This window comes from Mesocricetus auratus, unplaced genomic scaffold, assembly GCF_017639785.1.
Source record: "Mesocricetus auratus isolate SY011 unplaced genomic scaffold, BCM_Maur_2.0 Super-Scaffold_100015, whole genome shotgun sequence".
NCBI classification, from domain to species: domain Eukaryota; kingdom Metazoa; phylum Chordata; class Mammalia; order Rodentia; family Cricetidae; genus Mesocricetus; species Mesocricetus auratus.
Window position 1 is genome coordinate 54,629,525 of NW_024429198.1, and position 26,409 is coordinate 54,655,933.

At 48.0% G+C, this 26,409-nt stretch overlaps 1 protein-coding gene across 8 annotated transcripts in view; it reads left to right on the top strand.

Moving 5' to 3' along the window:
• Nucleotides 1-26,409, top strand: part of Fhod3 (formin homology 2 domain containing 3) — a 419,361-nt gene that overhangs the window by 23,966 nt on the left and 368,986 nt on the right. For all 8 annotated transcript variants that reach the window (XM_040757956.1, XM_013124838.3, XM_040757957.1 and 5 more), the window contains exon 2: nucleotides 17,219-17,325. In XM_040757956.1, coding sequence (XP_040613890.1) covers nucleotides 17,219-17,325 — 107 coding nt within the window. The remainder of the gene's footprint in view (nucleotides 1-17,218; nucleotides 17,326-26,409) is intronic.

Here is a 26,409-nt window from a genome sequence, read left to right on the forward strand (position 1 = left end):
TGAACCTGGGAGAACATTTCACTTCCGAAAGTAACATTTCCCCAGAGGATCAGCATAGGGTGTGGCAGGAACATACAGCTGGAGACAACAGAGTTCCCTGTGCTCAGGGTTGAGGTAATTGGAGGAGGCTTGGGGGATGAGGAGGAGCGTCATTTGGATGTTTAAATTGGGGCTGTTGGTTGGATCTCTATATGCAGGTGTCAAATAGACAACGACTTGTCAGGTAAGCAGTTCACGTTAGTGCTGCGTGGTAGGGAATTGACAAGATGTATGTTAGATGGTCTTTACCGACAGAGGCTGCCTGGAGATGTCCAGAGTGGGTGGGAAGATTGAAAAACAGTTTGAAGACTTTGGCCCTTTGCTGCCAATGCCTTTCATGCTTCAAGGACTTTACCGAAAGCCATTTCTATGTTCCTTTTCTCCCTCTGTTATCCATGGGATTACCCGATGCTTCTGAAAGCCCGCATGTGTACACCACCTATGGAAGTGTGCTGCAATGTCTTTGTCCTATGCCTTGGTTCCGTGCCTGCCCTGCCAAGGAGTCTCATGCCCACAGATCACTCAGGCTGTCCTGAGTGAAGCACAGAGGCACAGATGCCTTCTCTGCTGTCTCCCATCTCCACGGTGCTACCCAATTTGTAGCTTTCCCAATGTTATATAGTAACACATGGCCAATGTGTTGAAGACCTGGATGGTTCTGGAGTTGTGTGATCACTGTAGGGTTACTCTCCTTCTAGAGTGTTCCCTCATGCTGAGATGTCAGTTGTATAGTTGGCGTTCTGCTGTGGCCCTCATTGAGTGGCAGCTGCTGTGTTGACTGGGCTGCCATAGTAGTGGATTTGCATTTTTGTGAGCATAGTACCTGACAGAAACAACTGAAGGGAGGAGAGGTGTCTTAGCTTTAGCTATCGACTTGACCCAGCCTAGAGTAACCTGAGAGGAGTCTCCATTGATGGATAGGTTAGATCAGATTGGCTGTGTGCGCGTGTGTGTGCGCGTGTGTGTGTGTGTGTGTGTGCGCATACGTTAGGGGATGACACAACTCCCTAGGCAGATAGTCCTGGGCTGTTTTAAGAAAGCTAGCTTAGCATAAGCCTGGTGAGCAAGAAAACCAGCAAACAATGCTCCTCTATGGTTTTTGCTTCAAGTTCTTGAAGTTTCTACCCTGAAATCTCAGTGACAGACACAACCTGGAAGTGTAAGCCAGATAAACCCTTTCTCCCTCTGAGCTGCTTTTGGGTAGAGTGTTTCATCACGGTGAGAACGGAAAGGGGAACAGAATGTGTATCTTCACTCACAGCTTTAGGGAATGTCAGTCTTGTCTCAGCAGGGCAGGCCCTAGTGGTGGTGGGTTGGGAGGCAGGGCTGGAACCGAACCAGGGGCTGTGCTATCACTTCCCGAGTCTTCCTGCTAGCAACCTGCTTCTGCCAGGAAACCCCACCTCCCCAAATGATTGCACTATCTGGTGAACAAGCACTTGAAACGTGATCCCCTGGGGGATATTCCTGTGTGAAACCGTAGCAGGAGGGTGAGGTAATACATGACGGTACTGGAGAGATGCAGAAGAAGGGAATGATTGTGTGAGGTTTTAGCCCGGTTGAGGAAGGGATAAAGCCAGCTGGTGTTGTGGCCCTGCCTAGAGGAGGACAGGTTCCCAGTAGCGCTGAGGATGTCTTGGGAGAAGTTGTATACCCCTAAGAATCACCCACTTCAGAGGAGACTCCCAGGGAAGGTCTAAGAAAACACTGCTAATGCACACCTGGAAAGAGATGCTTGCTCTGACGCCTCCCTCAGCTTGGGAGGTAGGAGGGAATCATAGCTTTCACTTGCCTATGCCAAGGCAGATCAACTGATAGTGCCTACCTTCTAGGGAGGGAAAATGGTGACTGATTAGTCCTGTCAACCAAAGAATGCATGGGGCTGGCTTCATTGTCTAGTAGAGTGTTTCCAACTGTCTGAGAGCCGTCCCTGCCAGGTTCAGGAGAGCCTGGTGTTTCTCATATACCCTGCAGGGAATTATGCCACGTAAGCCACACACCTACCAAGTCAGAATTGGCTTGAAATTAATCAGTTTAACTGCAGACTAGCTGTAATTGATTAGTTTTTGAAAAATGGGATAAGACAAAAAAATCACAGTTTTCTTCTGCTTTTGGAAGTGATGCCTGATAATGTCATTTTCATGTTTCATATCATGTGTAAAGGAAGCTTCTAGAGAAGTCAGAATAAAACTTTAGAGAGGAAAAAATATCCAAATAGCAAGAGGTTTCCTCCATCAGTGGAAATGGTATTTGTAAAGGTATTTTGAGTGCTTCCCTTGAGGAAAGCCATCCCAGACATAGGCTCATAATTATTGGCTGTGTGTTTTTCCTCAATTAAACTGGAACATGATGGGAAACTTTGACATGTCTTTGACTGAACTAGATGAGTCCTTGTAGGAGAGGCTGGTTGAAGGCAGGAGATGTGGCCTGCATTTTGGAGCATCTATTGTTTGTCCGGCAGGAATCCAGCCTCTGACAGGTTGACTATTGCCTCCTGTAAGGCTTAATTACCATATGTGGACTGACTTCCTGTGGGAAGGCCAGCCCCACAGTAAGGGGAATGACTGGTGAGTACTTGCTGTTTATAGGTACCTACCCCGCCTTCAATCAGGGACGCTTCTTGGGACCATATCAAGATCAGGAAGGTCTTGGTGAAGAAAGCATCAGAGCAAGCTTCTCTTTTAGTTGCTGTCTGTCCATCTCCTGGATGCTCATGACCCAGCTAGCGAATGAGTGACGTGTGGGATTCGAGCAGCTGGGGTGTCTGCAGGTTGGGAACTGAGCATACCCTCTGGAGCTGGCTAGCCCCTGTGTTTAAGATCATACATTCCATTTCCCCTTCTAGGTTGTCCTCTGTTTTATCAGATACCAATCGCTCCATGTATCCAAATATTTCCCATTATTTCTGGAAAATAGCTAAGACATTATAAACCAATGTATAATTTTCCATGTTGTTATTTTATAGAATCAGGTCATGAAATATGCATTGTTGGTAACTGTTAAAAAAAGACTCAAGAATCCTTGAAGAGGACATAGTGCTATATACCTGTCCTCCTAGTACTCAACAGACTGAAGCAGAAGGATGACAAATTTGATTTCAGCCTGGACTGCAAATTATACAATAACAAATAGTAAGTGAAAAACTAGCCCAGCATATTCCAGAAGATGATCTGGGCCAACTAACATAAACTACACCAGCACTGAAACCATTTTCTTTATATAAGGCTCTGACATCCCTGGTCACCTTGATGTCTATAGAGAGGTTGTACTCAATAGTAGATCTATGATGGGATTAAAGAAAGAACTTTACAGTCTGATTGGGTTGGGGGAACTCAAGGTTTCTAGGGTTGGGAAGAGCCCATTTGTTGTGCCAGAAGGTGATATACTTGAGTACTCCACATGGCAGAGAAGTTTGCTATGCTAATTGGTCTGTGATTATTGGATGAATCATGACCAAATTCTAGAGTCTGTGTAAGGGGTACCTATCCAACTTGTGTTGTGGTATGAGTATGTCAGGGAAGAGGTACCTGGTGCAGTCAAGAGGTCTAGAACAGCCAGGCATCAGATATGGTGACAAGTACCTTTATGCATTGTGATATCTCTGTTCCAGTGTTTCTTAGTCCAGAAACTTGGGTTGGAGAAGTCCTGCAGCAACACACATTCTCCAGTCTGAGAAGAGCTTCTTTGCAGAACTGTCTGACTAGATGATACTGTAGTCATCACAGCTCAGTGCCAACTTACTTTGCTCTTTTTTCTTTAACCTCCAAGGCCTTTTCCAGCCTTCTAATCCAGAGCCTTAACCCAGCCACATCAAGTGTCCCTCCCCTTTGAGGCCCTGGCTGTCCTATGTTGTCCTCTCATACACAATAGGTATATGTGGATTCTTATTTCTTGTCTTTCACCTCTATTGTGCAGGTTACCCACAACACCACTCAGGGCTTATTGGACAAGTAAAATTCTAGCTGGGCATAACACCTCTAGCCATACAAAGTGAGTTTCAGGAAAGCCTGAGCTACATAAGTTCTAGACCAGGTGAGGTTGCATAGCAAAACTCTACCTCAAAATTACAACAAACAAACCAAACCAAAACTAACAATCATAATCACAATCATACTTCCAAACCCAATGTGGTGGTCCTGTCCTGCTATTGGATCAGAGTGACCATTGCACAGGGTCTGAATGTAATTCCTGCCCCCTTCAAAGGTTAAATCTCTCTGATTTTATTAAAACTGGTTGATTAAAATGTTTATATTTATTCATTTATGCACATGTATGCATGCTCACATTCTTGAACACACACACATGCACACACGCACACGCACGCACACATGTGCGCACACACTTCTTTCTCTCTTTCCCTTTAGAAGTTAGAAGACAACTTTGAGAAGTTGGATTCACATTCACATGGCTTCTGGGGATTGAACTCAGGCTGCCAGGATTGGGTGGGAACCGCCTTTCCTCACCGAGCCATCTTTCTGGTTCCTGGCCACATTTTTAGCAATATTTATTCATTGGGCTGTGTGCATGGAAGAGTCCTGAGAAGAAAGTGCCGAGGTTGGGCAGAGGCGGCCTGTGGGCCGTAAGTGAACTGTGATCAGGCTAGCTGCTGGTACCGGCCGCTGTGGCCCAGCAACACATGTAGGGGTTCTGAAGTCCTCCGTGCCGCCCTCAGCCCAGCACCCCGGCTCCACACATCTGGCTTTCCGAAGGCTTCCCTGAGGCCTGTTTTCATGTTTCCTGGTCCTGTAAGATCAAACCTGGCTCCCGATTCTCATGGGAGTTGCTTGGTGGAAACAGCTTTGATATTGCGGTTCATAAGCTGGAGGTTTCAGGACTGCATAGAATGTCTCAGCTAGAGGGATTTCCCCGTCGGTCAGAGGAGACACGGCCAGCTTACCTCATGTGGATCTTGCCATCACCTCGCTGTTCCCAGACTCGGGGCTTGGATATGTGTGTGTTTCTGGCAAACTAGAGTTACTAAGTCATGGTGGCTTAGGTAGTTGGAAAGGGGACCTCCCGGGTGCGCTGGAGTGTCGCCTTGTCTGAGGGTGTAAGAGGCTACATGCGGGTCAAACGGTGATGGGTCTCCCTGGAAGAACAGCCCGAGTGTTATGGCAACCTTACAGGACACAGGGCATGTCCCCAACCACACACATCTGGAGCTGCAATGCCTGCTTGGTCAGGCATTTTTCTTTAACATCTGGGAACGATTATACTCTGCCTAAATCACAGTGGCAGGGCAGCTGCAGGAAACTCACTTGTGAGGAGGGAGACAAGCAGGCAGTTGGCTCGTGCATGGCCCTCCCTGCAGAGAGTAGGTCTGAGGCGCTTTCCGCACCCAACTTCCTCTGTCTTCTTTTTGAATTAGAAAAGGGACCAAGTCCTGTCTTGTCACACGTCTTCCACTGACTGTGACTAAAGCCATTTGAGCTGCTTCTGGGAGAAACCTGGGGGAATTCTGATTTAGGCTTTGAACAATTTATTTATGTAGATGAGGTTTGTGATAGTCGATCGTGTCAACTTGGCAAGGTCTAGACCGGCCTGCACAGCACCTGTGGATGTGTCTGCGAGGGAGTTTCTAGACTGGAGTAGCTGAGTCTTAGTTACCCTAACTGTGGGTAGCACCATTCCACGGGTCGGGGTTTCCCACTGACTGAAGAGGAGAAAGTGAGCTGAGTACCGGCATTCACTTGCCTCTGCTTCCTGAGTGTGGTTGCCGTGTGACCGGCTGCCCTAACTTACCACCACCACCTTCCCGCTATAATAACACGGATTTTCAGCCTGGGAGCCGAAACCAAGCTCTTCCTTCCTTACGTTGCTTTGTAGGTGTTGTGTCGCAGGAACAAGACAAGTAACTAAACCTTACCATGTGGCTCAGGCTGGCCTCAAACTCCCAATTCTTCTGCCTCAGCTTCCTGAAGGCTGAGAGTGCCGGCATGAGCCACCACCCTTGCAATGTCAGAAGGGTTTCTGGTTTTGAAAACTCTTCTCTTAGCTCCTTTACTGTTATTGAAAGTGTTTTAGCAGGGCTGGGGGGCCAGCCGTGAGTCCCACCTGTGCTAGGCAAGGAAGGGCTGCACTCCTGAGCCTCACTCAGCCCCAACTCTTTGTCTTTTCAAAAGCCGGTACTGGGAGGCAGAGGCAGGGGGATCTCTGCGAGTTCCAGGCCAGCCTGGTCTACATTGCTAGCTTCAGGCCAGCCAGGACTACATAGAGAGACCCTGTCTCAAAACAAAACACAAACACAAACACCATGAACCCCACTAAGCAGGCAGCCAGCACTGCAGCATGTGTTAGCTGTTGAGTGGGTAGCAGTCAGATGACTGAGAGTGAACCTAAATCTCACGGAGGATAATCTACAAATTAAAACTTCACAGTAAAACACATCGTGCTTAAAACTTTGATTTTGTGTGGGTGAGATGGTTCGGTGGTTAAAGTAAATGCCATATAGGCCTGTCTACCTGCTTGGCTCCTGCAACCCACATAAAGTGGGAAGAGAGAACAGACTCCCCACAGCTCTCCCCTGATTTCCACAGGCTTCCTGTCCACATCGCATACACCATAATAACAACAAACAAACCAAGTTACAGGATTTCATGAATTCTCAAAACTTCACGCTCAACAGTCTTAAGTCCAACCAATCCACTTTCTGTCAGTGGTCAGACTCCTCAGACGCTCAGTGCTCTAACTCGGGACATTTCTAGAGTTGCCGGCCAATAGCTTCCCCCTCAGCTCCAGAAGTGTGCACAGGGGTTAGTGAGTGTGGCCCCTAGACACCTCAGACCTGGCTATGGCCATAACCCTGCTCCCTGCTGCCACACACCACAGACCTCTCACAAGGAGATTTCCTCTCCAGGCATGTCTGAAACACAAGTGAGAGATGGCGTGTGTTTGGGTTTTTCTTTTCTTAGGAAGCTAACTTGGGAGCAGTGTGGCCTTGCGAGGAGAGGCTTTGTGAGGGCTTTAGCTGTCCCCTCTGTCGCCTGTTTGGATGGACTCCTCCCTGAAGGAGGTTGTGGGAGACTCTTTCTGTTCTTGAGCAGGTAGTGTTTCCTCCCTCCCCTCCCCCCCTTTTGCTGTCTCCCAGTTACACATGCACACTCGGCCGTTTAGAGGTACTTGATGCCTCTAGGTGTTCGCAGTGTATTGAAGAGGCTAGGGCAGAGATTATGGGCGACAGTGTTTGATGAGACCCTTCCTAGTCCTTTACACCATGATGTCTGCTCGGAGAGGCAACACTGTGAAGCCGGCCCTAGAGACACCGTGATCACTTGTTCCCACAAGCTGCTGGCTGTGGAGACATAAACCAGAGAGGGCAGCTGACCTGAGCACCCGGGACTCCAAGGACCTCATGACGGCACCCATCACAGAGCTCTGCCGAGCTGTTCTGAGGGGTGTTTTCCCTCACCACCGAGCTCGGGCTGTCTGCTCATGCAGGTAATGAGTTACTAAGGGGATAGAGTAAGGACGTGGCTGACTTCATGCTGCTGATTTGGAACTCGCTTGGCTTTTGAGAAGGTCTTGGGCTGAGTGTACATAGCGTGCGGTGTCATACACAGCCGAAAAGAAATAAAAGCTGGGAGGTGGTGGCGCCCACTTTTAATTCCAGCACTCGGGAGGCAGAAGCAGGTGGATCTCTGTGAGTTCGAGGCCAGCCTGGTCTACAAAGCTCCACAGAGAAACCCTGACTTGGGAATAGTGTCTGAGGATAGAGAGCTATTGCGTCTCCACAGACTGAAAGAGCACAGGAGCCGGCTGGTAAGGTGATCTGGAGACTCAGAGAGTGGGCAGTGTGGCGATGAGCAGTCTGCGGGGCTCTGCACTGCTGTTCTCCTGAGAACGTGGAGCCTGGAGTTCACTGTATACGCTCTTTACTCTTACCTATTGGCAACTAACCAAAACTATTCTAAAAGGCTAAGCTGGCCACACCGAGCGAGGCAGGGAGCTGCTCCCTGGCATTCCGACTTCTACCCATCTCTGTTTTATAGCTGTGATAATGAGCACTGGCTTGGTTTTCTTTTCTTTCGGGGCTGCTCTGATTGGCTCGTGTGTTCAGGTTTCCTGGCTAGCAGGCAGCTTAGCAGGCAGCTCACCCTCTAGAATTATTGAGAGTATTTCCTAGAAGTTCCTTGTGGCAGCCAGCTGGACTTTCCGTGAGGTGTGACTTCTGCTCCTGGGCTGGGTCCTGGGGACCAGGTGGAGCTGGAGGCTTGGGCTTGTTGGTGCTGTTTCCATGGATCCCAGGGCATCTCTTTGCTGGGTGTTTGCCCAAAACACACAGTTGGGCCCCGGGAATATACTTGCTCATTAGGAGGAACCCATGAGGCTACATGGTGGCATTGGAAGGGGAGGAACAAGGTCTGAAGCAATTAGGGCTTCAGAATTTGCTCTTGATTTGCTCCCCCCCCACAAAGAATCTAACAGTATTATCTTTATCTTTTTTTTCTCAGAGTGGAGCCTAAGGTTCCTGTGTCTATTCACGGAGTAATGGTAGGAGTTGAATTATAGAGATCCCTGCGATCCACCTGCCTAGACCCACATAATTGGAATATTTAGGTGTGATCCAATGTTTGAGGAGGCTATATTCTGCAGGCATTATCATGAGGATGTAAGGGGATCAGAGGAGCTCCCCATCAATCGGCTACCCCTGGCTCACCACCTAGCGTCCACAGGCTGTTTGCTAAGTGGTGGTCCATGAGTGTCCAGATCCTTTGCCCACTTTTAAATGGGGCCGTTTGCCTTCTGCTGTCTCCTACACAATGCACTATATGTGTGCACACTCCTACATACATGCACTGCATGTGCACACTCCTACACACATGTACCACATGTGTGCACACTCCTACACAATGCACCGCATGTGTGCACACTCCTACACACATGCACCACATGTGTGCACACTCCTACACACATGCACCACATGTGTGCACACCCAAACACACACACATGCACCACATGCGTGCATACTCCTACACACATGCACCGCATATGCACACTCCTACACATACATGCACTGCATGTGTGCACACTCCTACACACACATGCACTGCATGTGTGCACACTCCTACACACATGCACCGCATGTGCGCACACTCCTACACACACATGCACCACATGTGTGCACACTCCTACATACATGCACCGCATGTGCGCACACTCCTACACACACATGCACCGCATGTGCACACTCCTACACACATGCACCACATGTGTGCACACTCCTACACACAAACACAGGCACCGCATGTGTGCACACTCCTACACACACATGCACCGCATGTGTGCACACTCCTACACACATGCACCGCATGTGTGCACACTCCTACACACATGCACCACATGTGTGCACACTCCTACACACATGCACCGCATGTGCGCACACGCCTACACACACATGCACCGCATGTGTGCACACTCCTACACACACATGCACCGCATGTGCGCACACTCCTACACATGCATGCACCGCATGTGTGCACACTCCTACACACAAACACATGCACCGCATGTGCGCACACTCCTACACACACATGCACTGCATGTGTGCACACTCCTACACACATGCACCGCATGTGTGCACACTCCTACACACACATGCACCAGATGTGTGTACACTCCTGCACACAAACACATGCACCACATGTGTGCATACCCAAACACACACACATGCACCACATGCGTGCATACTCCTACACACAAACACATGCACCACATGTGTGCACACCCAAACACACACATGCACCAATGCGTGCATACTCCTACACACAAACACATGCACCACATGTGCACACCCAAACACACACACATGCACCACATGTGTGCACACTCCTACACAATGCACTATATGTTTGCACTCTTACACACACATACACATGTACTACATGAACACACACCACAAAGTGAGAGAAAAAGAAAGAAAACTTATAACAGAGAAAAATAATATAACTAAAATTTGGTTTTTTGAAAAGATGAATAAATTTATTTATGTTTCTCTTAAATAATCCCAAATGCCTTCATTTGTTTAGACATAATAGACAAATAGGTTAGAAAGAGAAATCCCAACTTTATCCTGGTCCCACATACTCTTTTACTTGGTGTTTCCCATGTTGGTGAATTAATTTTCTCAGACAAGATTTTGCTTCTGTGTTGGATACTTCCATATTGTGTCAGTCACCCAGGCTCCCTCACCTCCCTGCCTTAGCCCTCATATCGCCCCCCCTTTCCCTTTCTCTCCTGAAACAATGATAGAATTATTTTCAATTTGAATAAAATAATGTAGAACACAGGACATGGTACCTAGTAAGCCCATGCATCCTAGCTTTCTGAATGAAAAAGTCTAATGTACTTTTCTGGCTATTTAATGATAGAGCATCATTTTGCTTGTGTACAAGTTACCATTTCCTAAAGCTCTCTCCTTTGTCTTCCCAAGGAATCTGGTAGATGTTCTTGCTGTTGGTGGGTGGGCTGTGTGCTGTTCTTAGTTTAAATGTAAGTCTAAGACTCGATTTGGAAGCTCCCTGAATCAGCTTAGGACCAAGGCCACTCTTGCTTGGGTTAATGACCACCCATAGTTTACCTAGGCTTTGGAGGAAGTAAAATCAAGTCACTTTCAAAGTAAGTACATTCATGATATTTCCTAATTCCCAGGTGCTGCGTGTTCAGAAGTCTTTACCTTTTGCTCTAACTCATTTGTTTAAGTGCCCATGTTACCGTTACTCTAAAGAGTCTCCATGGGTCCCTAGGGATGTGCTTTGCTGAGATTGGTCAGCAGGACTGATTTTCTTTTGCTTTATCATGTATTCAGTTACTTTGTCTCTTAAGAAAACTGACCAGTTGTTCCCTATATTTACAACTTTAGTTTTATCCTTATAGATGCGATTTTTTCTTGTAAAATGTATGGCTTTATGATCAGTCAGGGTCCAAAGGGGACTGGCAATGACCTCTGTGTGGATATACAAATCTGTGGGTGTTCTAATGCCTTAGGTAAAATGGCATAGTATGCTTGTAACCCATGCCCATCCTCCAGTGTAATGCATGCCATGTCTAAATTACTAACAGTGTGCAGTATTATGTCAATGGTTACTACACTGTATTGTTTAGGCAACAGAAACAAATGTCTAACATATCCAATGCTGAGTAATAATCCCTGATTAAATTCATACATGGGAAGCCCATGTATGTACCATCAGGTACAAAAGGCCAACTGTGCATACAAAGGAATCCACGCAGGAGGCTGTGTAGTTTACAGGGTGATGAAATGAACACCACAGAATTGCTATGCACCAGAGCAGGAGCTCTCCACTTTAGTCCTCTGCAGTGCTTTTTACAGGGGATCATCGCCCCAAGAAGTCGAGCGATTGAGCCAGGGTTTAGTTGTTTTTGTTAGGAAGTGTGGAAGGAACTGTCTTTGTTAGGGTTTCTATTGCCATGAAGAGACACCATAACCACAGCAACTCTTATTAAGGAAAACACTTTATGGGGTGGCTTACAGTTTCAGAAGTTCAGTCTCTTATCATCATGGCGGGACATGGCAGCATGCAGGCAGACACGGTGCTGGAGAAGGAGCTGAGAGTCCTGCATCTTGATCTGCAGGCAACAGGAAGTGATCCGAGACTCTGGGTGCATCTTGAGTGTATATGAGACCTCAAAGCCCACCCCCACAGCGGCACGCTTCCTCCAACAAGGCCAGATTTGCTCCAACAAAGCCATACCTCCTAATATTGCCACTCCCTATGAGCTTATGGAGGGCAATTGCATTCAAACTACCACAGGAACACATGACATGGCTTGTTGGAAAGCTGTCTTTTTAAACATTTTTTTGCTTGTCACCTGAACCTAGCTTCTTGTCTCCGCTGCTTTCGGCTGTAGCTGTTTAGTAACTGACTAGCTGAAATGCACTGACTATTTTTGACTAGCTGAAATGCACTGACTATTTTTGTGCCCCTCCTAGGGCTTTCATCAGCTTGAATTGGGCACTAAGGAGGCTCATGGTGGATTCAGCCTTGCAGAGGGCCGGGGCTCCCAGGGTTCTTAGTGTCTGAGCCAGGGGAAGCCTGGGGCGTGGGCCTGGGACCAGAGAGCTTGCCAATGCTAGGGTCCCTCATCATTTGCTTTACACTGGTTACTTTTCTTACCAATGTGATGAAAATACTTAACTAAAGCAACTTGAGGGAGGCAAGATTTATTTTGTGGGTATAGTCTGTCATGGCAGAGGACAGGAGGCAATGGGGACAGTTCCTGGCTGCAGCCGTGGGAGCTTCCCCACCTGGGCAGATCAGGGGCAAAGTGGCGGGAGACAGGCTCCTGTGTATAGTGACTTACTTCCTCTAGCTATTCCCCTCCTTTTTTAACCCCTCCAAGCGCTCCCATATAGCCCCGTTATCTTTCAAACTCATGGCCTCTGTTTTCATCAATTGTGGTTACACACATATATGCACTAGTATACACAAATATATTCCTAAATATGACCTGCTCAGTCTGTATAATTTTACTTGTATGTATTTTCAGAGCTATTTGGTATTGGATAACCAATTGGTCTGCTCTCCCCGTGGAAGACTACGTCTTCCATTCTCAGCGTTCCTCAGTTGCCTACAGTTCTTTGTGTGAGTAAGGCTGAGGCCTCCTGGTCTCTCCCCATCCACGTTGTTATGACTGTTGTTGACCTTGTTTAGCTCATGTTTAGGCAGTTACGTTGGTGGGAATTCATGGGTCTACGTCCTAACATTACCAGGAGATACAATATCACAGCAGTTTCTGTGACCTCTGTCTCTTATAACCTTTCCATCCCTTTTCTGCAATGCTCCCCTAGGTGCCGGGCTGACTATTCTGTAGATGTATCCACTAGGGCTGGGCTCCATAACTCCGCATTCTGATTGGTTGTGGTTGTCTGTAATGGTCTCCATATGTTGCAAAGAGGAGTTTCCTTGATGTGGGGTGAGGACTAGCTTATCTGTGGGTGTAAGGGGAAATATTTAGAATGTACTTAGGGATTATGCTGGTTTGGTAAAGTGGTGGTTGTAGGTTCTCCTCCAAGATCCACGACTTCACTAGCCCTGGTAGATCTCTGGAACCAGGCATGATTTCCCTCGTGTTCTGTGGGTCTTCAATCCAATTGGAGAGCTATTGGTTACCACAAAGATAGTCATGCCACTCCTGCACCGTTTGTGTTACTAGGCTTTACAAGTCATTATTGGGATCTGGAAGCTTCATAGCTGGGTGGGAGTACTGGTTGTTCCCCTGCTTTGGAAGTTTGCATGGTGCCTTCTGTGTACCATGAAAGCTAGCGCGGGTAGGAGGCATTCAGGTCAGCTGTAGCTCAGGGGTCTCTGGGACCTGTGTCTGAAGAACATGTTGTTTTCAACAATAGGGCCTTAACTTCCATCTCTAGGGTGGGGTGGCAACTAAGGCAACAGCAATAGGTTGTATGTTATAGGTCTCTGGGAAAACCATGATCAATAACTAAAAAGAGGACTTCTCATATCTGGTGTTGTATGCCCTGCCTCTTAAGGGATCCACAGCCTTTCAAAAATGCCACCAGCTGGGGAGCAAGAGTTCAAGCATAAGAGCCTGCTGAAGACTCAACAGTATTGCCCTTTTTTGCTTTGAAGTTTGCAAGAGGAGGAGTAAGGTAGGACAGCAGAGTGGTCTCTGGGGAGTAGGACTTTACATACCTGCTTTCTCTCGCTTCTCTGGGAGGAGCTTTGGAATCTCTGCTCTCATTCCTTAGTGCTTCAGGTCCCTTGTATTCAGCTCCTGCTGCTGTCCTTTGTCCCCAGTAGGAGTTTTAGCTCAGGAAGGGTCAAGGTTAGGTATGTGTGCTTTGTGTTCCGTCTCAGGGCTGGATATTTGGTGGCCATCCCTATTTGAGGTTGTCGTGTCATGATACATGACAAGTGGGAAGCTTGTTCAGAGAGCTTCTCCCCCACCATCCATTCAGACTCTGGGAACTCTGATGGTCAGCTTTGCTCTACCTGTCAGCTGTGGGTGGTCTGTGCTGAGAGATCATGGAGAGAAGAGACTGACTTAAAATTAACAGCCACGGAGTTACCCTGAAGCCAAAGGATCTGCTGGGAAGTGCTGGCTTAGGGCTGCTTCCCTGTTTCTATTGGGCTGTCTCATGTGTATGTCATCAGCCATTGGATCATCTGGAGCTTGGCAATCTAGATTGGCCTCACTCAATGGCGGGATTCCAGTAACCACAAGGGAGGACAGCTCCTGGGAGTGAGTGTCTGTAGTTGTTAGCTAGGCTACATCAGGTGTCACCCATGATAAGCAAGACTGTTGTGCAGGTCACATGGGGAGGCTGTGGATGCTAGCGTGGGAAGGGTCCCATCAAACGGCACAAGTGAGTGAGGCTCAGCTGAGATTTTTCTTTAAACATTGAAGTCTATTGCTAACCACGTATTTTTTCATTTCTAAGCAACTACCAAAATTAGTTTAAAGGGTAGCCTCATGTGTATTTATAGAAGGTTTCTGTTCAAATCTATTTCAGGGTTACACAGAAATTTTATTGCCTAGACTAGATTCTAGACTTGCTGCCAGGACCCAGATAATCATTAAACCACCCCGGCAACACACCACTTCGCTGGCTTAGGGAAAGGGAAAGAGTATATAAATCGAGACGTGACATCAGCCTTACTTCAGATGTTTGAGGTTTTTCCGGAATGGTGAGCCTGCCCTTCTCGAATGTACTGTCTTTGTAGGAGCGGTCAAAAGAACCCCCGAGTCACTTGTATAAGGAGCAGAGGGGGCTTTCTGCGTCACCAGGCTGCTTGTTTAAGCCGTGTGTTTTGACTGGGGCGGGGGGGGGCACATTCAGGAGATGTAGGAGGACCTTTATTGTGGGTCCGGAATTGACTCTCTCTGGAGTGGCTCGATCCCTGCCAGAACCCTGGCCACAGGTTGACAGCCTGCAACCTGATCTGAAGTCTCAGCCATGCCACTGTCACTGCCCCTAAATTCCCTAATCGCTGCCCTTCTATAATAGCCCTGTAATGCTATCTTCCCACATGGCTCCCTGCTTTGTCCTGAAGTGCCCGGCGATGTCCTGGCCACCAAACTTTCAGCCAAGAAAGGAGTGCAGGGGACATGCTGCCAGGGGATCAGGGTTGACACGAAAATTGTCAGAGTCAGGAAATTCCAGGACCCTGAAGTCATCTGGGAGGACATTTGACATGAAAGGCCAAGGCAAGGGATCAGGTTGCCTCCCCCTAAGCTGGAATGGAGGCCAGGGACTCAGGCTGGCAGGGAGATGTCTGAGTCCTTCGTTAAGAAAGGCTTGGATATTTCTGCCTGCGTATTTGTAACAACCAATTTGAAGTTAGCCTTTCCTCGTTTCCTCTACACCTTGGCTTTGGGCACTTGTTTTGGTAGTTTGTAACTGTTACTTAGTAATCATTGCCAAGGTTGAAATGGCTAATCTTTGTTGCCAACTTGTTTTAGAACTACCAGGGAGACACACATCTGAGTTTTTCCACAAGGATGTTTCCAGGAAGGTTTACCTGAGGAAGGGAACCTGTCTTGAATGTGAGTGGTACCATCTTAGGAGCTCCAACATTCATCCCTCCGCTTCCTCACCTAATACAATAACAGTGGCTTCTTGTTCCTGCTTCTACACCTTCCGGGACATAATGGACTACATCCACTCTTAAACCGCAAGACAAAACAAACCCTTCCCCCAGTCCCAGCAGTGAACAAAGTAACTAATACAGGCTCCTGCCAGTTTGTGAAAGCCAGACCCAAAGCTCACCCGATCTCTGAACTATTTTGATTTCACTATGTCGTTCTAGCCCCACAGCGTTTTATCCATGCTCCTTGGCTCTCATGACGGGAGTTTAAATATTAATCTTGTGTCTTGGGAGTAACAGTGAGACTGGGTATGCATCACGGCATAGCTCTGGTAGTGTGTTAACTCGGTTGGCATCTGAGCCTCTGTACACACTGCGCCCCACAGGCAGTCTGTCCCAATTTTCTTCTCATCCCCTGCTTGTTCCACACATACTCCTCATGTCGCTCTTCAGGCACTAAGAGGCCCGTGTCCACCTCTTCTTTTTCAGTTGAGAGGTTCACTAGGAAAACGCACAGGCGCTTGCTCACCCCTTAATTAGGGGATCCAGTTGGTGACATTTGGCTAGGAAACAATGATAGTCTTCTTCGGGGTGGGACTCGGGCAATGCTATGGAGGGTTTTGGCGTCTCTGCTGAAGCAGTCACTAGAGAGTAAACTGAGGCAGAGCCTCCATTGCCTGGCGGTTGATCTAACTTGTGTCTTATTGTAATCTACAGTCTGTCCCACTCTTTCAGTGAAAACATGTGTCTGAGGGAAGGAAGCCTTTCTGTGTTCTTTGGTGCCATGCCTGGGTCAGATATATAATTTTGTTAGTGTGGTATTCTGGAGATGGCGGTAGTTAGTGATGCCTGGAATGTGAGGAGGGGAATGACGGGGCCAGGCAGTTAGGCTGAGGCCTGAGGATCTGTTGTAGTAGGTTGGGAAAATTGTGGGGTTTCCTGCTGTTATTTGGGGGCTTGACATAGAACATGTTGAGGCAGATCCCTGGAGGGCCTTGAGGACCGTGAAGGAAGATTAAGTGCTCACATGAGGCTTCTGGGAATAAAACTGGAAATTCAAAATGGAGCTGCCCAGTCCCGTTAGGCCAGGACCACAGTTGTGCTCGCCAGCATTCTCCTTCTCCCTCTTCTCTCGCCTCTGTCCCCATGCACTGCGATTTCAGCCATGAGCTACCATGGTGGCCTGCATTTTGCAACTAGAGTCTTGACTCACCAACTAGATGAATAATAAAAGCCATCCCGACAACTCAAGGAGTCAAACATGACTTATATTCTTGGTTTCCTCATAATGTTAATCTCAGTCTTTGGCAAAATTATTTACCCGTATTTTAAGTGTAAGTAATCATTCTAAATATGACAAAGTGCTGCCAACTACAGCTTCAGAATCTGAACAACTTGGGCCAATGCCAACCCTCTGACAGATACCTCTGTCTGCTTGCACCAACTCCGCTCGAGTATACTCACATTAGTACGTCCCCTCCTCCAGCTAGGCATCACAGTTCAGAGCAGTGCTTGATTTAAAAAAATCCCATGGGGGCAACTTAAGGTGACTTGATGGTACCTGGTACCCCTTCAAAGGGACGGCTGGGAATAACGCCTTCGTTCTCTCCTAGCTCGATGACTGCACCCTGCAGCTGTCCCACAATGGTGCGTACCTGGATCTGGAGGCCACACTGGCGGAACAGCGGGATGAGCTGGAAGGCTTCCTGGATGACACTGGGTGAGCACAATCACTGTCCCTGGCCACTGGTCCCACTTACTGCCGGCACTGGTGTGCTGAAGTCCTAAATGCTTTGGAGAAGCCACCTTGGCCTTGACCTTCACTTAGAATCATACAAGTCCTCATTGGTGACTGTAGATCTTTTTCTGTCTTGAGGGACTTTGCTCCTTGGGGGGTAGCCTGGCTTATGAGAAGTTTCTGGGATGGGTTAATTGAGCACACAGCATTCTCTTTTAAGGGATTTTTAACCAAAGTATAACAAATCAACATTCTCTAGATATTTGTGGACCAACAGCTGTTTCAAGCACTGTTCCCAATAATTTAGTTGATAATTTTCATTTTCTTGGCAGACATCCTGGTAGTTTTATGGTATATAATATTTCTTTACTGATTATGGTGGGTAAAATAATTATCAATTATGTTAATTAACATGTTATTTCTTAGCTTACATCTGGATTGCACGAAACTTAGGATTGTTATACTGAAGGATCGGGCAGTACTCATGATAAATCAGAGATGTACATAGAAAGTGAGATCTCATTTGGCCTGCATGCGCAGCTAGCCAGCCTTCCTGTGCCAACTGAGATACTGACAGAGCCATCTGATGGGGCTGCCTCTCTTCCTGTCCTGTGTCCACTGATCCCTGCATATCTCTGATCGAATCACCTTCCTTCTCGACCTTCACAGAACTCCCGATGCCTCCCAGGTCCCCCTCAGCTGTTGTTATCTGCCGCTCAGAGAGCTCCAAACCTATCTGGCCCTCTCTTGGCCATACTGAGACTATAGCCAAGGGATACCAGCTGAGAGTATTGATTTGTTTCATGCAGAGTCCGAATAACAGGGACACATGGGAACCTTCCTTGTGTTACTTTCAGGCAGCTCCCTGGCTGCAGCGTGTCCCGCTGACTTCCAGGGTTTCTGTCGCTGTAGTACCCTTCATAGTCTAGGCTCATTGTTCCTCTGCTTGTCCTTCTTCTCTTGTGATTAAACCCCACGACATCAGAACTGTGCCAGTCTGAATGAACGCCCGGCACCTGGCACCTCTCAGGACCCCTACAGTCGTTTTTTAACACTTGAGGATGGTGGATGGCAAAGTCTCAGGATGAATTCCTGTGTGGCATGACTGGGGCCGTCAAAAAGGTCAAGGTGCTTTGTAGGATCTGTCATCAGAGTGGCACAAGACCACACAAATAGTGTGTGGGTGAACTCTCAGGGTGCTTCTCAGGCGGCACGTGCAAGAGGGGTTTCTCAGCAATGCAGCTGCTCAGCGTGAGTTTCATTTCTCCTTCAGAGAGGCTTTCATGTAGCCCTGGCTGGACCTCAGAACTCGCAAGATAACAGAGGATGACCTCGAACTTCCCATCCTCCTGCTTTTGCCTCGCGCGCGTTGGGGGCTGAACCTAGGGCTTTGTGCTGGACACATTGAACCACACTGCAAGCCTTCACCAGTATTTTAAAAATGGGCGCTAAAGGATTGTGGGACCAGTATATTTATGGGACATTCCATTGCAATTGTTTTTTACTTATTTTTTTGATGTACATCTAATCTGTTTCTAATTTCTGACTATCATTAACAGGACAGTGATGAACATGGTTGAGCAAGTATTTCTGTAGTATCCTCTGTGTATATGCCTGAGTGGTAAATCACAGTGGAAGAAAGTGAACTAGGGCAGAAAAGGGTACCAGATATGTCCAGGTTGTTTTAGGAGAATTGTGGAAATGTTTGAAATTTGGGGTTGGAAAAGCCATTGATTCCTCAAGGATCTTAATGTGATGTTTTGTGAGAGCTTAGACAATATGAAGGTTAGTAGAAATGCAGACAATGAATGACCTGGCATGTGAAGTTCAAGAGGGAAGCAAACACTCTGTTAGGGCTATTCATGTGATATTGTGGTTTCTGGTTATCTGGAGGTAAAGAATTAGCAGTCATTCTCAAGAGAGTGGTACCGCTCACCTGGAATCTTTATTTTACTATGAAAATTAATGCTGGTAACCTGGGTCTGAGAAATTGACTGTGAGTGAGATGAAATAAGTATCATTTTTTACTTATTCCTGACAATGACATTCCTTCGTAGATGTGAGAATACTGGCTAGAATGACAGTCTCATTGGATGCCTTCATGGCTCATTGATAACAGACCCCAGGAGTGTTATGAGTAGATCATTGTCAACTTGAAAAATGTCTCTAGTGGCGTAATGCTTAAAGACCATGACTTGCCTGATTTTTTATCCTTCCTTCCTTCCTTCCTTCCTTCCTTTCTTCCTTCCTTCTTTCTTTTTTTCAAAAGCTTAAAATGTATTAGGCAGCAATATTAGAATAAAGATGAAGGGGAAAGAACCCAGGGGGCTTCTCATTTACAGACTCTTTTGAATAATTGAGTTAGTAGTAGTTGGATTTTGTTAGCTCCATTTTTCTTTATAGACAACTGAAGGTCAGAAGTGAAGCCACATGTCCCAGGTAGCAGAGCCAGGAGCAGATGGTGGGTCCGGTATTACACTAAGTGGGGCCGAGTCCAGAGTTGCCAGCCTCTGATACCCCAGGGGCTTACCGCAATGGCACTTAGGGTCTCACTCACACAGCATGACATCAGCACCTGTGGCGACATGAGGTTGGTTCAGGCAGTGACACTGGTCGTGGTCTACACCACTTCTTTCCGTGGGAACAGTCCAGCCACGCTTCATTTATCTGGGTACCAGAGGAGAGAAAATACCCTTGCTGCCATCCCCCATCTCGATGCTGTATCTCATGGGTGACACCAGCATCCAGATGCTACAGGCTGCTCCACAGATGGTTCTACAAGGCCGGGGGGGGGGGGTGTAAACCATGCTCCCTGGGGTAGGGCCTGGTGCTTGCCTTCTCATTTGTTCCCATTTGAGTATTCAGCTGGCCATGAGCTCATCCAACAGGCAGAGATGTGTGGTGGTTAACCTTGAATGCCAAGCTATTTGGACTGAGGGCCGCCTAGGAGATTAGTAAGATACACCTCTTGCTGTGTCCGTAAGTGCAGTAAGTGCACTCACAGAGAGAATTGACTAAACGGGGAAGACCCTCCTGAATGCAGGCAGGGAGTCTGGATGAAATAAAGGGGGAAGGAAGAGAAATACCACTAGCACCGGCATTCTGTCTCTGCTCCTTGTCCTCCATGATAGGAGGGGCTTTGCCTGACCATGTTCTCCAGACCACAATGGATTAGAAACCCTGCAAATGGGCCAGTACCAATCTTTCCTCAGGTATTTGCCGCAGTGCTGAATTCTGACTAATGTAAACTGGGATCCCTTTTCTGTTCCCTCACAGCAAGGGATGCTGGGAGAATGCTTGATAGGGCAACAAGACTCAGGGCATGAAAACTTCAGACCAAAGCAGATAGCCCAAAAGATGATGGGTAGGGACACTTTTGACAGTGTGTCTTTCAAATGTCTTTCTTCCTAGTGACTGTCCCTTGTCTTTTGTAATGTACCCAAGGTGGAATGTGGAAAAAAAACCCACCCACATCTTGTCTCTTAGTGGGAGACTTGTTTGTCCTGGGTTTGGGCAGCTGAAGGTCCAGGAGAATAGTGGCCTGGAACAGCTGGGTCACACTCTTCCCCCTGACAGGAGAATTGCTGTCACTGAGCCTTGAGGTGCCTGGCAAATATCTCGCTGCTGAGTAGCAAGCAGCTTCAGGCAGGGACCCTGCTCTATGTGGGTAGCAGCTACCTGTGTCCATTTGTCATGTCACTTAGAGTCTCTTCTGGGCCTTTCCTTAGGTGTGTGGCATTTGGCAAAGTTTATGTGACCGAAGATTCATGTCTCCCATGATCAATGGTTAAAATATAACGTTTCTTTAGTTAAGACTTGCCCTTTTGAGGTATGAACATGGAAAAAAAGTACTATTTTTTGCATAAATTGTAGGAACATGGTCTAAAGATTAAGGTGCATAAAATTGTGGGATTTTTCCTGTGGTGTATTCCCTCTCTGGAGGAATCGTTTCTTTGTTCCTGTCCATTGCTTTTGGCCCTTTATGCCAAGACTAAAAATTAACTAACTTGTTGGGAATTACTACTCGAGCCTCAGCTAACCAGAGAAGAGGAGAAAGACCTTCCACAGAGGAAGGACAAAGCAATTATACGGACAAAACCGAGCAGGGTCTGTTGCCTCCCAAGGCCAGGGAAATCAGCAAGTGTGGCATTGTTCTGTGGAAACAGGCCTGGAGCCTCTAGCTTATTCCTGACCCTGCTATTGCGTGACCTTGGGCAAGCATTCTTCTGATAGAAGCTCACAAAATGGAGATAGTTATACAACTTATTTATAGAGTAAAGATACCTAACACTGCTTTCCTCCCTGTGTGCCCCATGCTCTGCTGGCTCTCTGTACCCCCAGGAAGGCAGCAGTGTCATGACTGTGCTGGTTGGATCTTGTCAATTTGGCACAAATTGAAGTCATCTGGGAAGAGGGACCCTCAGTTGCATAATTGGCTCCATTAGATTCATCTGTGGGTGTGGCTGTGAGGGCATTTTCTTTCTTTCTTTTTTTTTATTATTTAAGTTAGAAACAAGCTTGTTTCACATGTCAATCCCAGCTCCCTTTCCTTCCCCTCCTCCCCTGCCCTCCCCACCAGGCCCCCCAGTCCCCCCCCCCAATCTCCACTCCGATTCCCAGGGAGGGTGAGGCCCTCCATGGTGGATCTCCAGTGACTGTCATTTCATCCAGGACAGGGCCTATGTCCTCCCCCCAGGAGTCCCTGCTGAGACAGCATCCCATATCGTGGCATGGACACTCAAAGTCTGTTTGTACGCCAGGGATAAATACTACCCAAGGCCCCATAGATTACCTGGGCCTCCTCACTGAGGCATTCTCTAAATTGTTAATTGATATAGGGTGGTCCGGCCCATGCTGGGCGGCGTCATTCCCAGGCAGGTGGGCCTGGGCTATATAAAGCAGCAGCTGTGCGATCCAGAAGGAGCAAGCCAGGAGTGAGTCTTTCTCCGTGGAGTCCACTTCAGTTCCTGCCCTGACTTCCCTCGGTGATGGACGGTATGTAAGTGTCCATCTCTGAACCTCTAGTTCCCTACGAAGATTGATAGTCCAATCACGAGCTTGTATTGTTTCTAGGTGAAGCATGATGCTGGGTGTAAAACAGTAAGCTAGTCCCGGCTCTCCAAAGTCATGCTTAGGACTCAGTTGCTGGCGGCCACAGCCAGAGTTTGGAGTCATGCTACACGGAAATGGGTGCCTCAGAAGCCACAGGCATGCAGACCTAGCTGTTGTTTATTTATTTATTTACTACACTCCAAACCCAGTCCCCTCCCTCCTCTCCTCCCACTCCCCCCACCTTCCCTCACCCACCTCCCATCTGTGCTCAGAGCAGTTCTTAAACCTGTAGGTTGTGACCCCATATGATCATATGTGGCATGTGGAGGTCATGAAAATTTTGGTTGCAGCAAAGTTTTCCAAATTGAATGCTGAAAACTGATTCAAAATCAGAACGCGCCATCAGTCTAAGACGCTTCCAGCGGGGCTTGCCTGGGCTGCGTTGTCTGACTTCACCTCCACCCTCGTTCGTCTTTAACACTGTTAGAATATGTGGGCGATGCGGGATTGTGTAGGTCGTCTCCACCTGCCTGGCTGCGTGGGGAAGAAAGTGGCCTTGCAGGTAGGAGGGCAGCTGGGCTAAGTGGGGTGGCTTGGAACTGCAGCTCAGCAGCCCTGGGCTGGTTCTAGGCAGGATGCTCAGAATGACCTGGACGGAAGCTTCTCACACGTGCTGGTCTCTCCATCCCAGCTTCAGAGCTCTGTAGTAAGGCCTGGCTCCTGTTTTATAAATGAGCTGTCCCCGTGTTGGGATGTTTGGTTAGCCAGCCTCTGGTGTAGGCTCTCAGTGTCCTTGATAATGCCACCACCTGAAGTGCTTTTAACGGTCCTCTTTGCATGCTGCCCCTCAGGCCTGTAAAGTGAGAGTCGGGGGCTGGGCCCAGGCAGAGTGGTTTTAAAGTATCTTCAACTGAGGCCAATGTGCTGCCCCAGCTGAGTGAGCCGTAGTGTCGATCAGCGGTTCTCAACCCTCCTAATGCTCCTATACAGTTCCTCATGCTGCGCTGACCCCCAACCATAGTTTAAATTATTTTCCTTGCTGCTTCGTAACTGTGATTTTGCTATTCCTATGAGTCGTAATGTCAGTGTCTGTGTTTTCTGAAGGTCTGAGGGGCCATGGCCCCATGTTGAGAACCAGTGGTGTGTGAGTGCTTGAGCTGGCTAACAAATGGCCTCTGTGGAAAGACCCTTCTCAGAAGCCTGGTTATGAAGGCTTGGGGCTAGGGGTGATGGGAGGAGGCGCTGTGAGAATATGAAGTAGGTGTCATTGAGATGTTGCTCACCATGGAGATGAGAAAGGAGCGACCCAAGCCTGGTAAGCTAAGACCAGCGGCCGGGGCCAGTGGATGGAAGAGCGGGTAGAGGTGAACAGAATTGTGCGATTGGCCTGTAACAGCAGGAGACTGGGCACGGAGCGCGGGACCGTGCTGAGGAGGAGTGAAATTGTGGAGTGAGGGCCGCTTGAGAGAGGGAGAGGTGCTGACCCGCGGTAGTCTGAGGTGTGGCGAGAGGAGCCAAGGCTGAGACTGACGGGCCTGGAGCCAGGTGAGGAGAATGAAGCCACAGAGAGGCTGGGAGAGGGATGGCCTGGAGCTCTCACACCTGAGGCCAGCACAGAGCCGGGAGAGGGCCAGGCTCGGCTGTAGCTGGTGCTCGGTCGGCAGCGGCTGCACCCCTTACACTTGAGCCAGGAATCGCTTGCAGCTGCGCGTAGCATCCCAGATAACACTGGATTAAAAGTTGCATATCTATCACACACAAGTGGACGTTAAAGAGACCGAGACGCACCGGACGGTGGTGGCGCACGCCTTTAATCTCAGCACTCGGGAGGCAGAGGCAGGTGGATCTCTGTGAGTTCGAGGCCGGGCTGGACCGACAGCCTCCAAAACAATACAGAGAAACCCTGTCTCGTAAAACAAAACAAAACAAAAAGACTGAGAAGCAAAGCCATGGATTAGCAAGAAAAAAATCTTTTAGGACACAAATTAGATAAAGGACGTGTGCTTAAAATATGAAAAGAACTTTCAAAACAACCCTGGCACAAAATGGGGAAAGGAAAGGAGGTGCTCAGGCAGGTAAAGGCGCTGCCCGGGAACCGCATATTGTCATGAGGTACCGCAGACACCCGTTAGCTCACCACATCTGCTGACCATGCCCAGTGCAGGCCAGGGTATGGAGCCATGTGACATTTGTGCATCGTGGGAGTGCCAGATAGTGACATCCTTATGATTTCTCACAAGCTAAATATGGCCTTTGTTTAGCAATGGACTCCTAGGTGGTCAATGAGGTCAGAGCCCAAGCCCACACAAAATCTGCACATGGATGTTCATAGCAGCTTTACCCGTGATTTCCAGCATTCAGTAGCAGCCAAGACATCTTTAGCAGGTATGTGTAGGAAAACCATATGATGAGTATTTAGAAATCGGCTATCGGGATAGAAAAGATGGGAGACGAATCCTTGTAAGGTCTGAAGAAACTGTCCAAGGGCAATTTAAGCCATGTGACATTTGAGAAAGCTAATGCTACGAAGTTAGAAGGCGCAGTGTCGTCAGGTGGTGGCTGAGGCAAGAGGAGTACTGGAAGTTCAAGGCCAGCCTGCGCTATATAATGAGACTGCCTCAAAAACTGAAAAATTAGTGATTGTCAGGGTTGGGGCTAAGTGGGTAGGGAGAGATTAACGTTTGCACCTGGATGGGTGTCTTAGGGTCATCTGGGAGATTGGAAATAGACACAGTAGGACAAGACAAACTGTGACTTCATGGTTGGCTTGCTGTTGAGACAAATGTGACCATGCCTGTGGAAGGTATTGGTGACATCTTTCTCTGTGTAGTGAGAGTTATCAAGGAACAATCTCTACTTGCTTTAAAAATATTTTATTCATTTTTATGTGCTGTGAAGAGACACCGTGGGCCATGGCAACTCTTACAAAGGAAAAACATTGAATTGGGGTGGCTTACATTTTCAGGGTTTTGTTCCTTAGCACAGTTCAACATGGCGGAACACAGGCAGACGTGGTGCTGGAGAAGTGGCCTAGTGTCCTACGTCTTGACTTGCAAGCCACAGGACGTTGTCTGTCTCACTTGGTGTAACTCGAGCAAGGGAAACCGCAAAGCCCACCCCTACAGTGACTTCCCCCAATAAGACCACACCTACTCTAGTTAGGCCACACCTCCTAATTGTGCCACTCCCTTTTGGGGCCCTTTTCTTTGAAACCACCACATTTACACCGGTGTTTGGCCTGCATGTGTATCATTGAGGGTACCAGATTCTCTGGAGCTGGAGTCATAGACAGTCGTGAGCTGCCATGTGGGTGCTGGAAATTGAACCAGGTCCTTTGGAAGAGCAGCCAGTGCGCCCAATCACTGAGCTGTCTCTCCACCCCCCTCTACTTTCAATGTACCTTTTTTTAAATGAGGCAATCTGGCTGTGGCATGGCCCCTGTCATTTGCCAGGCTGATTTGCCTGGCTGGGTGAGTGTCCCCTCCCTCCCTCCTTCCTTCACTCTCCCACACACACACTCCTTCCAAACCTCCTACAGCGACACCTTCTCCAGTGGAAAACTGTTCCCAAGCCAAGGGTATGCGAGTCGTTGCACTTCCCTTCTAGAACTTTCAAAGAAGATTTCTTGGTAAACCTCCAGGCTCTCCAGGAAAACTGTGGCAAGCAGGCAGGGTCGCAGAGCAAGTCCATCGCATCCCCAGGGCCACAGAATGATTCCCTTTTCCACTTTGTTGTCTTGGCCGTGTTCTCAGCGTCCATCCTTCTTGCTTCACCACAATTAATGGTCCACTTTCTCTGCCTAGGACCACTTCAGGGTTGGAGGACAGGTTTCTGTTTTGCAAACCAGGGTATCCCCAAATCTTTAAGTTGAAACAATTCTGTTCTTTTTTTAAAACTGGAATCCGACACTCTTGGGGAATGGAAAACAGTAATAGCATCCTTCAGATGAGGGTCCCGTTGCTGGGTCTGTAGTGTCTGCTCCAGCTCATTGTCTCATCAGCATCCGAGGTGCCA